Consider the following 14179-nt stretch of genomic DNA (forward strand, 5'->3'; position numbering starts at 1 on the left):
ACCACTATGCTGTACACCTGAAACTAATAGAAAATATTTCATGTAAATTATTATTGAAAAAATTTTAAATATATATATACCAATTTAATCTCTGAACCTAGGGGGCCTAGCACTAGTATTTTTAAAAGTAGTTTCCTGGCTCCGGTTAATGTGTAGCAAATGCAATGTGCAAAGAAAAGAAAATAGGTATACTCAATGGGAAAGAAGTAAGGTTGCCAGATAAAATACAGAACACCCAGCTAAATTTGAATTTCAAATTAACAATATATTAACAATATATGTCCCATATATTGTATAAGACATACTTATTCTAAAAAACTATTCAGTTTATCTGAAATTCATTTATAACTGGGCATTATGTATTTTTGTTTGCTATATCTGGCAACCCAGAAAGAGGAGATATAAATTTAAAGCTTTTAGAATTAATAACAATATTTGGTAAGGAGACTGGATATCAGATACAATAATAATTATAAATGGATTTTTTTTACTCTAACAAGGAGTACATAGAAATGCATATGGGGATGTTTTACATTTATAACAGTGGCAAAAACTACAAAATATTTAGAAATAAATTTAATATGAAAGCCATAAAAATAATAAAAGGAAACCTATAATACCTATTAAAAGACAGAAAATAATTTATGAACAAATTTTTCTTAATTAAAAATACTTAATATCATAAAAATGTAAAATTTCCCTAATGTGATATATAAATTAATTTCAATTTCAATTATAATCTTAACGGATTTTCTTGGAATTGTATATTATCTTAAAGTTCATATAGGAAAGAAATGCCCGAGAATAGCTAAGAAAACTGAAAAAAACAGTGGAGTGAGACTTGCCTTAACAGATAAGGAATTCTACAAAGCCACAAAAATCAAATCAGTATAATATTTGTATGAAAGTAGACAAAAATTAATGGAAACATCTAGAAAATCTAGAGTTAAAATAGTGGTATGTTTGAGAAATTAGTGTGTCAGGTGTGGTCATTCAATTTAGTGGGAAAAGCATGGACTATTCAATAAATGAGGCTGGAACAACAGGGTATCTATATGAAAGAATATACAAATAAACCACGTATTATAGTATATAAAACTCCTGGGTGTAACGACTTACACGCAAAAAAAATGAAAAGCTTGCAAAAAATCCAAGAGAGTAAACGTATCATCTAAAGAGCTTCTGCAAGTCCAGAAGTTATAGACCTTGAAAAGAAGTTATAGTTCTTCGAAAGACCTCATAGTCCTTGGAAAGACCTCATAGTCCATGGAAAGAGCTTTTGCTAGTCCAGAAGTTATAGAAGCAAATATGGATATATTTACTATTTAAAATATAACAACTTTTGTATGACAAAGGTAACATGAACAAAGTCAATTAACAATAGATGTAAACTAAAATTTGTAATACAAACGACAGAGGGTTAATTTGTATACTGTACAAAAATACCTTACAAAATGATTTTTTTAAAAAGGTGAATAGCCCAAAATAAAAATGACCAAAAATATCAATATACAATCCACAGTAAAGCAATTCTAGACACATGAAAAGATGTTCAGAATCTCTAGTAGGCAGGTCATATAAATTAAAGCACTTATGAGATATTTTACACCCATCAGATTCACAAGGCATGAAACTATGACATCTAATGCTGATATAAATGAAGGAAAAGGAAATTTTCATAAATTGTTGATGGAAATGGCACTGCCAAAGATTTTTTGGAAGACAAGAGAACAACAGCACTTACTTTTAAAAGACATTTACTATACTAACCATCAATTGGACTTCTGGCTGACTCTCCCATTAGTAGGAGTGGATTAGTGCCCCTATATAGGGACATGTGTTCAATATTTATTGCTTTGCCTTAGTGGCAAAGAACTGGAAACAAAGCAAACATCTATTAAAAGCAGTATGGCTGAATAAAGACTGGTCTGCCATAGCACTGAATTATTATATAATAATAATAATGGCTATTGAGCCATTAAAAAGAATAAATTAATAAGCAAAATGTTCATGGCAGCATTGTCCATAATAACCTCAACACCTATCAGTAATAGAATGGACAAACAAATTCTGGTATATCCACACAATAGGATATTATACAATAACCATAATAAACAAATTACAACTACTATGACTGTTATAATATAATTTTATACAAAAAAGTATGTACTGAATGGTTCCAAATATAAAAAGCACAAAACAGGTTAAAAAATCTATGCTGTTAAAGTTAAGATGATGGCTATCCTTGAGTTGGCGTAGAGGGTAGGGGTGAGGTGCATGAAAGGATGCATAATGGGGATCCTGGGACACTGGTAATGTTTTGTTTCTCAATCTGGGTGGTGGTTACATGGTTGTATTCATGGTGGAAATTCATCAAATAGTATACTCATGATTAGTGCATTCAAAAAAGAAAATGAATTAGAGCAGGGGTGGGGAACCTTTTTTTTACCAAGGGCGATCTGGATATTTATAACATCATTCGCAGGCCATACAAAATTATCAACTTAAAAATTGGCCTGCTCTATTTGGTCAAACATTTAATGAACTCACCCCTAATGCTTTTGCAGGGCTGTACCAAATGGTTTTGTGGGGCTTACATGGCCCATGGGTAGGATGTTCCCCAGCCCTGAATTAGAGTCACTGAGTTTGCAGGGATTTCAACTAGATATTATTGGTTGAGCGAAGCAGAATGCAGAAAATTATGCATAACATAATCCCATTTTTATACAACAAACATTAAATCCACCTTGATTATGTATTACTATTTAAAAATATGTACATATGAATGTGTGTGTGTGTGTGTGTGTGTGTGTGTGTGTGGTGTAATAGGCCTATATAGGTTTATATGGAACAGATAAAAATATGGAAGGCCATGTATTAGGTTAACATGGCTTCCCTAGGTGAGGGAGAAGGAATGATGAAGGCCATGCTTGTGCTGGGGAGGAAAGGTTAAAGGAAAAAAGGTGTGCCTGTTCAAAAAAATGTATAATATGATCCCATTTATGTAAAAAAACAAACTCCAACATCAAAGAGGAAAAATATTTAAAAATAAGTTTGACCAAAGTTTAAAAATTGAGATCTGGTGAATGACACATGTTGCATAATTCAAGCACCATGCCATATTATGAACATCAATCATTGTCCAGATAAAAATATGAAGCCTCAAGATTAACAAATAGCAAATAAAAAAGTCTAGGTATTTACCAGCTTCTAGAAATGTAGTAGACTCAGATAATCGAAAATCCTTTTTACTATAATCACCTAGAAGTGCTGGGTAAAATATAACATAATTATTTTAAATGTACAGCTAGGTTCACAAATAATAAAAGCAAATCCCCAGGTGCCAGAAAGAAATAGTGAAGTGACAAAACAGAGGGGTGAGTGCTAGAGCTAATGGGGGGTGCTATTTGTCTCCAGAGCCTAGGGCTCTGGTGGCAATTCCCACACAGCAGTAGCAAATGAGGCTTTGGCTTTGGGAGTTAGGGAATTGGAACTGAGAACTTTGCATACATAAAGCCAAGACCCTTGAAGGACTATCCTATTTATGAAAGATTTATAAACAAGAGAGACCACAGGGCTTTAGGTGGAGGAAAAAAAGAAAAGCTGAGAATACTAAACCACAGGACCACAATTCACATTGCTTTTACTCTACACACATCTCAGAAACTCCAGACTAAAAATAATGAAAGAATTATTCCTCAAGAAGAGACACTCCTGAGGCACAAGGCAGAAGCAAACAAAGACTTCTCTGAAGAGATGCTCCTACATTCCAAACATCATGGGGTTTTTACAGAAAAAAAAAACCAAGCCCTGTTAATAATGAATTCACAATAAAAAAAAAAAAAAACAAACAAGGTCTAAGAATGAACAATCCAACCTGATCAAGAGTTTGCACATAAGACAAACATACAATTACACCCCAACAAACTCCAAATACAGAGAGATAACCAGAATGAGATTATAAATGGAATATGTATAAAATGCCTGAAGACTAGAAGGGAAACAATAAAATCATTAGAATTAAACCCTATGAAAAAAAAGAGCCAGCAGAATTAAAAGACAGAACAACAACAACAACAAAACACCATAATATATGTTGGAATGAATCTTTTTTAAAAAGATTACAAGAATAATGAGAAATTCTTTATTAAAAGACATTAGCAAAGACTAAAATAATTGGGGAAAAATACACCATGTTCATGCATAGGAAAACTTAATACAGTAATGATGGCAATTCTGTCCAGATTAATCTATAAATGTAATACAGTTTCCATAAAAATCCACAGGGATTTCTCAGAATTAACAAGCTTATCCTAAAATGTGTACAGAGGACTAAAGGATCAAAGAAATGTTGAAGGAGAATAAAGGTGGAGGAAAAGAATTCATAATAGCAAATATCACGACTATTATAAGCTGTAGTATTTAATACATGAGGTATTTGTCAGATGATAGACCAATGAGACCACTGGATCCTAACAGAAAGCCTAGAATTAGAGCTTAATATGACAGAGCTTATTATGACAGAGGTGGCATTTCAAATTAGTGGGAACGAATGAAAAATTCAGTAAATGGTGCTTCTACATCGCACCTCAAAATTTCCAGTGGGTGGAAGAGCTAAATGCTTTTGAAAAGTAAAATGTTTAAAACTTTTTGAAGAATACTAGTTGTACCAGTTAATAATGCGGATTTTTTTCAATAGATGGAGTTACACATATGTTGATATATATGCGATTTGATATATATGTTATTTTGTTGTATTGACAAGCTTCAAAATGTCATATGTCAAATTTGCTGAAGGTGTTAACATCATAGATATTTTTACACTTAAAAATGTCGAATTTCGTGCCAAAAAAAGAACATTTGTGAATGCTGGTTTAAACACTTTAAAAGTAATGATTTCAATGTGAAAGACAAAGAATGTCCAGGTCAACCAAAAAAGTTTGAAGACCAACAATTACAAGCATTATTGGATGAAAATGCATGTCAAACTCAAAAACAACTTGCAGAAAGATTAAATGTTGCTCAGCAAACAATTTCCAACCATTTCCAGGCAATATGAAAGATTTTAAAGGAAGGAAATGGGTGCCACATCAACTGAATGAAAGACAAGTGGAAAACTAAAAAGTCATCAGTAAAATGCTGCTTCAACGGCACAAAAGAAAGTTTTTTGCATTGAATTGTGACTGGCGATGAAAAGTGGATTTATTTTGAGAATCCCAAATGCACAAAATCATGGGTTGATCCAGGTCAACCATCAACATGGACTGCAAGGCCAAATCGCTTCGGAAAGAAGACAATGCTCTGCCTTTGGTGGGCTCAGGAAGGTGTGGTGCATTATGAACTTCTAAAACCAGGTGAAACCATTCATACTGATCATTACGGGAAACCAATAATCAATTTGAACCACGCTTTGATCGTGAAATGACCAGAATGTGCCAGAAGACATGGCAAAGTAATTTTGCTTCATGATAACGCACCATCACACACTTCAAAACTAGTTAAAGACACGTTAAAAGATCTTGCCTGGGAAGTATTAACCTACCCGCTGTATTCACCAGACCTTGGTCCTTCAGATTACCACTTGTTCCGATCGATGGCACACACTTTCTGAGCAGCACTTCAAAACGTATGAAAAAGTGGAAAATTGGGTCTCTAAATGGTTTGCCTCAAAACAAGAAAAGTTCTATTGCGATGGTATTCACAAATTATCTGAAAGATGGGGGAAATGTGTAGCTAGCGATGGACATTACTTTGAATAAAGCACTTTAGATGTTTCTCTTGAAATGCTTGTGTTTTCTTTGATTACAAAATCCGCATTATTAGTTGACACACCTAGGATAGTAGATTCTCGTTATTTACAATAGTTATATTCTATATAATCACTGTGACCACTGAATTTGCAAATTGTTCCTAGGGAAACAATTGTTCCTTTGGTCACTGTGAGCCTCTGATAACAACATTTATGTCACTCAATCAGCAACATAACTTTGTTTAATGTGTGTTTCTGTTGAAAAACACCTCGTTTAATATATATTGTTGGTTAACACTGAACTCATGGCTAGCAACACTGTAACTCATGTCTGAATGAAGTAATTTTCTCCATAAGATACCTCACCACTTTCTTGCATTTAGGAACACTAGACAGCACTTCAACACTACAACTGGGAGCCACTATAAACAGCAAAATCGCTAACAAAATAACACAAAAATAAAAATAAAAAAACAAAAAAAATCTCATGTGGCACTAAATAGACTGTCAGGACACTTGTTTACAGCAAGAGAGCTGGAAGAAGGCAGACTGTCACTTTGTTCGACCTCAGCTGGAAACATATGTGACTCAAAGTGTCCACTACTTTGCACATAGTCACCATAAGTATTTTCATTTATAAATAAATTTTAGCGAGTAAGTTGCAAATATAAAATCTGTGAATAATAAGGATCAACTGTACCTTAATGATATTTCCATGGTTGGAAAGGACATTTTTGGGTTTTGGTAAGATTCAAAAATTACGAATTATAAACAAAAATTCAAAACTTTGCTTGAAAATATATGTCAGAAAGAAAGTGAAAAATCAAGTCACACACTGGGAGAAGATATCTGCTTCCCAAATAAAGAACAGTGGGTCAGCATCAAGAACTTTAAAGTTCCTAAAAATTAGTAAGAAAAGGGCAAACAGCTGCAGTATTATAATAAGCAAAGGATAAGAAAAAGACTTTCTTGGAAAATAGACTGACCAACAAACTAATAAGATGCTCAATCTCACTTGTAATAAAGAAATATAAATTAAAAGTGAGATATTTCACAACTCTCTATAAACACATACACACACAGAGGTTTGGGCAAAAGTAGGTTTACAGTTATTAGTATGGAAAATAATACAATAATAAATAGTAATATAAGAATAAACTGTTTTTTATGTACTCACAACTGTAAACCCACCTTTGCCCACACCTGTATATGTGTGTGCGTGTGTGTGTGTGTGTGTGTATATATATATATATATATATATACACACATATACACACTAGAGGCCCGGTACACGACATTCGTGCACGGGGGGTGGGGGGTCCTCAGCCCGGCCTGTGCCAACTCACAGTCCGCAGTCCAGACCCCCAAGTGGTCCTTAGCGCTGCCACGGAGGCAGGAGAGGCTCCTGCCACCACCACTGCACTCACCAGCCTTGAGCCCGGCTTCTGGCTGAGCAGCACTTCCCCTGTAGGAGTGCACTGACCACCAGGGGGCAGTTCCTGCATTGAGCGTCTGCCCCCTGGTGGTCAGTGTGTGTCATAGCGACCAGTCGTTCCTCTGGTTGATTTGCATATTAGCCTTTTATTATGTAGGATATATATAGTAAAATTGAGTTGTGGTTAAGCATAGCTCATGTCAGGTGGAAGTTTTACAACATTAAATAGCAATCTTTGGTAAAATCAAAGTACATTTTTAGGTAAAATTTCCAATAAAGGCAGATAATTAATTCCAGGTATTAGAAGCCCAAGGGAGAAAATAAGAATTCCAGAAATAACCTGAGAATCAATAACCAGATGATGTTTAGGAAGCAATAACAAAAGGCCAACCGGTATTGCCAGAGATTGGACATTTTTTAAAACCACTCTCCTGGGATTATCAGTGGATTCTCATGTGAGATAGTGGGGCAGCTCTGTGCACATCAGGTTGTATGCATGCAGAGCACTCATCTTTCAGCTTCTGTTCTTCCAGAACCACTCTCAGCACCAAATTCTGTATCAATCAGGGTAAAGCAGAGGCCAAACCCATAGGTCATGGACACACACACACACACACACACACACACTCTCCATTCATCCATTCACTATAGTGGTCAGCAAACGGCGGCTTGTGAGCCACATGCGGCTCTTTGGCCCCTTGAGTGTTGCTCTTCCACAAAATACCGACTTCTGCGCATGGGCCACGAAGTTTCAATCGCACTGTACATGTGCGTGCGCACGTGGTATTTTGTGGAAGAGCCACACACAAGAGGCCAAAGAGCTGCATGTGGCTCGCAAGCTGCAGTTCACCGACCACTGAACTAGGAGAAGTAACTTATGCAAATGTGGAAGCTTGCTAAGCAGGCTCTGTCAGATTGTAGACACCATACCTGATGCTGGACCTTGCAGCCCACAGGGCAGGTAGTCAGGAGGGAAGATCTGAAGCAGGCTCTAACTGGCACCCCACGAGTATGGACTGATGCCACAGTCCATTCTTATCACCTATGGCCTTGGTGAACAGGTCATTCTGCAGAAGCCAGGGCTTTGTCACAGAACTGAACACACACACCTGGCCCAGGAGTCAGAGAAGCTGACAGGATCCAAGGGAATGTAGAGTGATGCAGGCGTGGCTGGGCTTCACACCAATAAGGTGCATCAGCAGCTCAACAACACTGTGTAGGAGCTACACAATGACTGTGCTTCCCTTTGTCTTCCATCTCTCTCAAAAATCTCCCTCATGGCCTACCTTAACCAGAAACATACAAGAAAGGGAATTCTGAGAAATGTAATTCAGCCTATTCAAGTTGACACATTACAAAGCCATCACATTCTTTACTGTTTATGTGTCTCTTCAGATCCTCCTTTCATTCTTGAGTCAGCTTTAGTAAATTATATTTTCCCCTAGGAAATCATCCATTCTCCAATTTTTAAAAAATTATTGGGATAAAGTCATTCACGGTATTTTTAGCAATTTCTGCTAGAGCTTGTTATATCCTTTTTTGGTCATTAGTATTATCTTCTTATACGGTTTCTAATTTCATTGCATTATGATCAGAGAATATAGTATCTTTGTTACTGATTGCTTGATATTTGAGATATTTTTAGTGGTCTAATACAGTGATTTTCAACTGGCATGCTGCAAGAATTTTTAAAACATGCAATACCCTTATATTGTCAAATAAAAAAAAAATGACAACAGCCAACACAATAACAGCCATCTGGTGTGAATGATTCAAAATTATACCTATTTTTTGTCAGATTGGCAAAAATATAGTTTTTGGTGTGTCTCAGAATTTTAGTAATTAGTTTATGTGTGCCATGAGATGAAAAAGATTGAAAATCACTGGTCTAATACATTATCAATTTTTATACACATATAGACACACACATAATCAGGTGGATTAGTTGTGTTGTCCAATCTATATACTAATTTATTTACATGATCAATTACTGATAGGTATATTCAAAATCTCTATTGCTTCTAGTAGTTATGTCAATTTTTGCATTATAAATTTTAAAGCTTTTATTATATGCATGTTTATAATTATTATATCTTCCTGGTGAATCACTCCTTTTAGCATTCAGTAATGACCTTTTTTATGCCTAATGATATTCTTTGCCTTAAAGTCTATCCTGTCTAATGTTAACATTGCTATGATTTTAATTATGCTCTTTTTTCCTCCTCCATAGGGTTTTCTTTTACTTTCCTACCAGTTCGGTTTACATTTAAAAATATATTTGTTATATTTTATCCATTATTTTGGTGTATATAGCAGGCAGTGTTGTACGAAATATATCTACCCTGGCATATTAATAGATCTAGAAGTTCTCAAACTTAGAGAAAAATTAAAATACACTTGCCTTTAAACAGAAATCTCTTATTGTGTTTGATAATGCCATCAGAATAGCAGAATAAATTTCACAATGTATGCATACACAAGGCCTCATATTACCAATGAAGGTGTCAAACCATATTTAAGGCAGGGCTCAAACTTAAAGTATTCACTTTGTATCTCCAACGAACAACAAAATAATATGTTTTCAAATAATACATTCCCACAGCTTACCCCGAGAATCTGATATAGCCCCCAACCCTGAAGGGTGGTTCCCCAACAATTAAGAATTACTGGTTTATGGTATCACCAAAGAAGATTACAGTTGAAAGCTGGAAATATTTTATTATGTTAGTAGTTCAGTATTCCTCCTCCTATTCCTGGGCCACTTACAGATGGTGTAGTTTTTTCTGTGTTCTATAGGTTTCTTTCCTTTAGTATGTTTCTAAACTGCTCTGGTCTCCTGGTAGGTGGACATCAAAGAGACCAACACTAGTCTCAAAATCAGTTTCTATCTAGAAATGTGTGATTCCTACCACTGGAGCTGACATTTAACCTAGCATTAACAAAATAGCTTACTAGGTACTTCTAATACCCACATTACACATCTGCTCATGGCAGAAATTGGGGTCTACTTCTTTCTACTACTGGTACTGCAAAAGATTGTATTCGTGACTATGTTCATAAGGAGGGAAAGCTCTACTTCTTATTAAGCAAGTTGGGTGCTTGATCTGTTCAAGTTGTCAAGTTGGTGTATCACATAGAAAGCTTTTAAGAACTCATTAAAGTCGATGCTTCCATCTTTGTTCAAGTCCATTCTTTCAGCAAGCTCATCAACTTGGGAATCACCGATATGAAGGTTGTAGTGACTACAAAAAAGTTTCCACATGGAATGAAATTCTTCCATCGAGATAAGACCTAAAAGAATATAGGAGAAGGCTGTGAGTGTTCATTTTAAGACCCACCGAAGGGAGGGGTGTATGATAGCCATACAGATCAAATAGTCCCAATTTGAAGTTCACTAACATGCAGAGGGAAAAGATATGCTGGGATTCAATAAGAGCATTGCAAATAATGGCCCTGTCATTTTTTTATAGGCAATAATTTACTTTTGTGTTTTGACCATTAATTTTTTTGGTGTTCAATAACCTCTGTAGTTAAGGATTATTGGATGATTTTTTAAAGTTTGAAAATATGGGTGGTGGGCACATGATGCAATATACAGATGATGTATCATAAAATTGTACATTAAACCTATATAATTTTATTAAACAATGTCACCCCAAATTAATTTAATGAAAAAAATAAAGTATTTCTGCAAGCAAAAAAAAGTTTGAAAATAAGTAATTGGGCATCAAAGCTAAGCAGAAAATGAGTTTCCATAGCCCTCAGTCCCAAAAATAGAATCAGAACTCTAGGAATGATTTTTATTGCCAGGAATAACTATGATGTTTAAATGGACAGTGAATTATCTTTTAATCTGTGCTGGTGACTTATAAAAGGAGCTATTCTTGTCTGACTAATGGATACATAGGCCTATATAGGACCATATAGTCTTGAATACAGTCTGTAGCCAAACTAAAATATCAATAGCATTAAAGGTGAGTTCTCCTCTACCCAAAGTTAAATCAAGTTTGGATAAAGTATGCAATAGATGAAAACAGAGTTCTGTTTTCAGAGAAACAAACTAACCTTTGCTCACTGCTAGTGAACTAATCAAAGTTCCCTTACCTGAGTGATCAGAGTCAATGACATTAAAAATGATTTGCAGGTCAGATCGGTATCTGTACAGAGTTTCAATGAGAGCTGACTGAGCCTAAAATAAAGATTTTCTAAGTGTTAAAACAGAATTAATAACACAGATCCATTTTAGTAAACGTAACAAGCATAAAACACCATCACCAATTCAAAGTAGGGGATTTAGATAGCCATTTGAAAAGGCAGGCCTTCCTTGGAGGCCCAACCCTCTTTAATCAGATAGAAGACCATGCTCTTCCAGTCTGCCGTCTACACTCCCCAAGGGACAGGGCCAAAGTAAATCAGGAAGCAGTAAATAAAAATAGCCAACATATATTGAGAACACCTTGTGGTGTGCCAGGCTCTGCACTGAGAGTTTTTCTGTGGGTTGTTTCATTCAGTCCTTAACACAGCCCTAAGGAACAGAACTACTATTATGTCCATTTTACAGATTAAAGAACAGAAAGGTAAAGTAAGTTTCCCAAGGTTCATATAGCTGGTAGGTGGGATTTGAATCTCAGCTGCCTGAAACCAAGGCCTATGAGCTCAGTCACCATAGTAAACTGCCTCATAAGTGAGGCCCAAAGTCTCCTTCCTGTGGGTATTTGAGGCTCCCACCTGCACTTTTACTTCCTCTCTCTTCTTAACCTCTCATTTCCCCTGCAATCACTCCAGTCTTAGTTCCCATCAGCTCACTTTCAGCCCAATGTTATAACTAATTGCTAATGATTCATTAATTAATAAGTATGGGAAGGGGGGTCTGACAACTCTTCCTGGGGTATTTCCATTTTAATAAAGGATTCTAAACTTTAAAAGTCCTTAAGGTGCTTAGCCAGCATGGTCCAGTGGTTGAGCATCACCTTATGAACCAGGAGGTCACAGTTCGATTCCCGGTCAGGGCACATGCATGGGTTGTGGGCTCCATCCCCAGTGGGGGGCATGCAGGAAGCAGCCAATCAATGATTCTCTCTCATCGTTGATGATTCTATCTCTCTGTTCCTCTCCCTTCCTCTCTGAAATCAATAAAAATATATTTTTAAAAAGTCCTTAAGGTATAAGATGTCATGTCAGTAAGACTATACACTCACAGTTTAATAGGGAATATGCTGAGTATTTTAAAGGGAGTGTTATATGAAAGACTGGGTGTCATATCTGTGCTTCTGCTGGACAGCACTTAAGAGAGGAATCACACATTTGACATGATTTGCTTGCAGAAGCTTTTTCTCTTTTTTGCTTATCATTAGAATGCACACATTTCCTGAATAGACCACAATGCACCTTCGAGTTCCCTCTTAGGCCTTTCCTAAGATTGCCACTCACGTCCATTAGATGATTCCACTCCCAACTTTTCAAAGGACCACGTTACTCTTACAGGTTGCCCAAAGAGTGTTTATAACCAGGTTTTAGCCGGGGCTGTCTTTCACTTGCCTCTTTCACAGGTTTTTGAATCTGAATATCGTGGAAGCAGGTCATGTAGTCAATATTACCATCGTCGTCTGTGAGAACCAGATGTGAACTCAGGGTTCTCCATGGTAAGTTCAGCCCCAAGGTGTTTTCCATAGAAAAAGCCCATTGTCCCATAGAAATTTTTCCTAACAATGACAACCAAAAAGAAAAAAGAAAAAAAGTCTATTAATTGGTTGATAATTTGATTTAAAAAAATGCAACCTCCTCAGGGGAGCCAGTGGGAAGCCTGGGGTTTAAATGTCTGGGTGCCTCCTACTCCCCTTTCCAGTTTGTCCTACCAGGCCTCACGGCTCCAAGGGAGGAACTAAAGAAAGTCTTTGGTATTCCACAGCGCTTTCCCTTACTGCTATGTGTAAGTAGTCAGACTTTGGGTGTTAGATGTCTTTTTCTGATTAACAAAATAAAGTATTTTATAATACAAGATTTGAAAATGCAAAAGGATATAAAGAAAAAGTTATATAAAGAACAAAAGATTACTTTTATTTTTAACATTTTTGGCATATTATTCACTTTTCATTTTCACAGATTAAACACCCTTCAATCCCCTAATATGTAGTTTTTCAAAATATAAATCTTTATTTTCCCTGATTATTAAAGATATGCTTATTTGAAATGCTTTTGAATAAACAGAAAATAAAACAATATTCACAATTTATATGTCCATTCTACTGTTGGTAGACACTGGATTATCTCCAATTTGGGGCTATCACAAATAGTGCTGCTAAGAACATTTCCATACATGCCCCTTTGGTGCACTGAACCTATAGCTCAATTTGGGGAGAATTTGTATCTTGACAACATTGACCCTTGAACATAGTAATATCTACCCATTTATTTTAATTCTTTTTCATTTTAATAATATTTTAGAAGTCTCATACATCAATTATTTGCTTTCTTCCTTGGTACTTATCTATTATGAATGGTATATTTTAAGGTTTTATCATCTATAAGTTAATTGCTAGCTATTCTAATTATCAATTTATTACCACTCAGCTCCAAATGTACCCTTCCTTGCCCTGTTTTGTGATATTGGAGCTGATTCCTGTAAATATTTCCTTTTTTGGCAGCTGGTATAATGTTAGACTTTGTCAGCAGAGGGTACAGGAAGAATACTCTAAGACATGGCAGAAGAAATGGTTCTTTTATGCTTTACTCACTAGTAAATTTCACTGACACCACAGTGGTGCCTCCCTTGCCAGCAGTGTGTGGGAGACACAGTGGTGCACACCTCAAAGAGAGTTTTGCTGGTATTACAGTGGGTGGCTTCATCCTCTCCAGCCCTATCTCTCTAGCTTCAGACCAACTCTGACCTGAGACATCTCAGTGAACTTCTCCCTGCAGTGGGCCACAGTCACACCCTCCCTGATGAGGTCTGAATCTTAGCCTTGGTTGGGAGTAGGAGATTCTTCCAAGTTTGT

General features: G+C 36.0%; 1 protein-coding gene across 2 annotated transcripts in view; it reads right to left on the reverse strand.

Annotated features, from left to right (window-relative positions):
• Positions 1 to 9885: 9885 nt before the first annotated feature.
• The window catches only part of PPEF1 (protein phosphatase, EF-hand calcium binding domain 1), a 114009-nt gene continuing 109715 nt past the window's right edge, over positions 9886 to 14179 (reverse strand). For both annotated transcript variants that reach the window (XM_015564879.1, XM_006765128.2), the window contains 3 exons: positions 12723 to 12886; positions 11289 to 11373; positions 9886 to 10475 (listed from right to left, as the gene is read on the reverse strand). In XM_015564879.1, the coding sequence (XP_015420365.1) occupies positions 10267 to 10475; positions 11289 to 11373; positions 12723 to 12886 (458 nt within the window). In that variant the 3' untranslated portion in view covers positions 9886 to 10266. The remainder of the gene's footprint in view (positions 10476 to 11288; positions 11374 to 12722; positions 12887 to 14179) is intronic.

This window comes from Myotis davidii, unplaced genomic scaffold (genome assembly GCF_000327345.1).
Source record: "Myotis davidii unplaced genomic scaffold, ASM32734v1 scaffold161, whole genome shotgun sequence".
NCBI lineage: Eukaryota > Metazoa > Chordata > Mammalia > Chiroptera > Vespertilionidae > Myotis > Myotis davidii.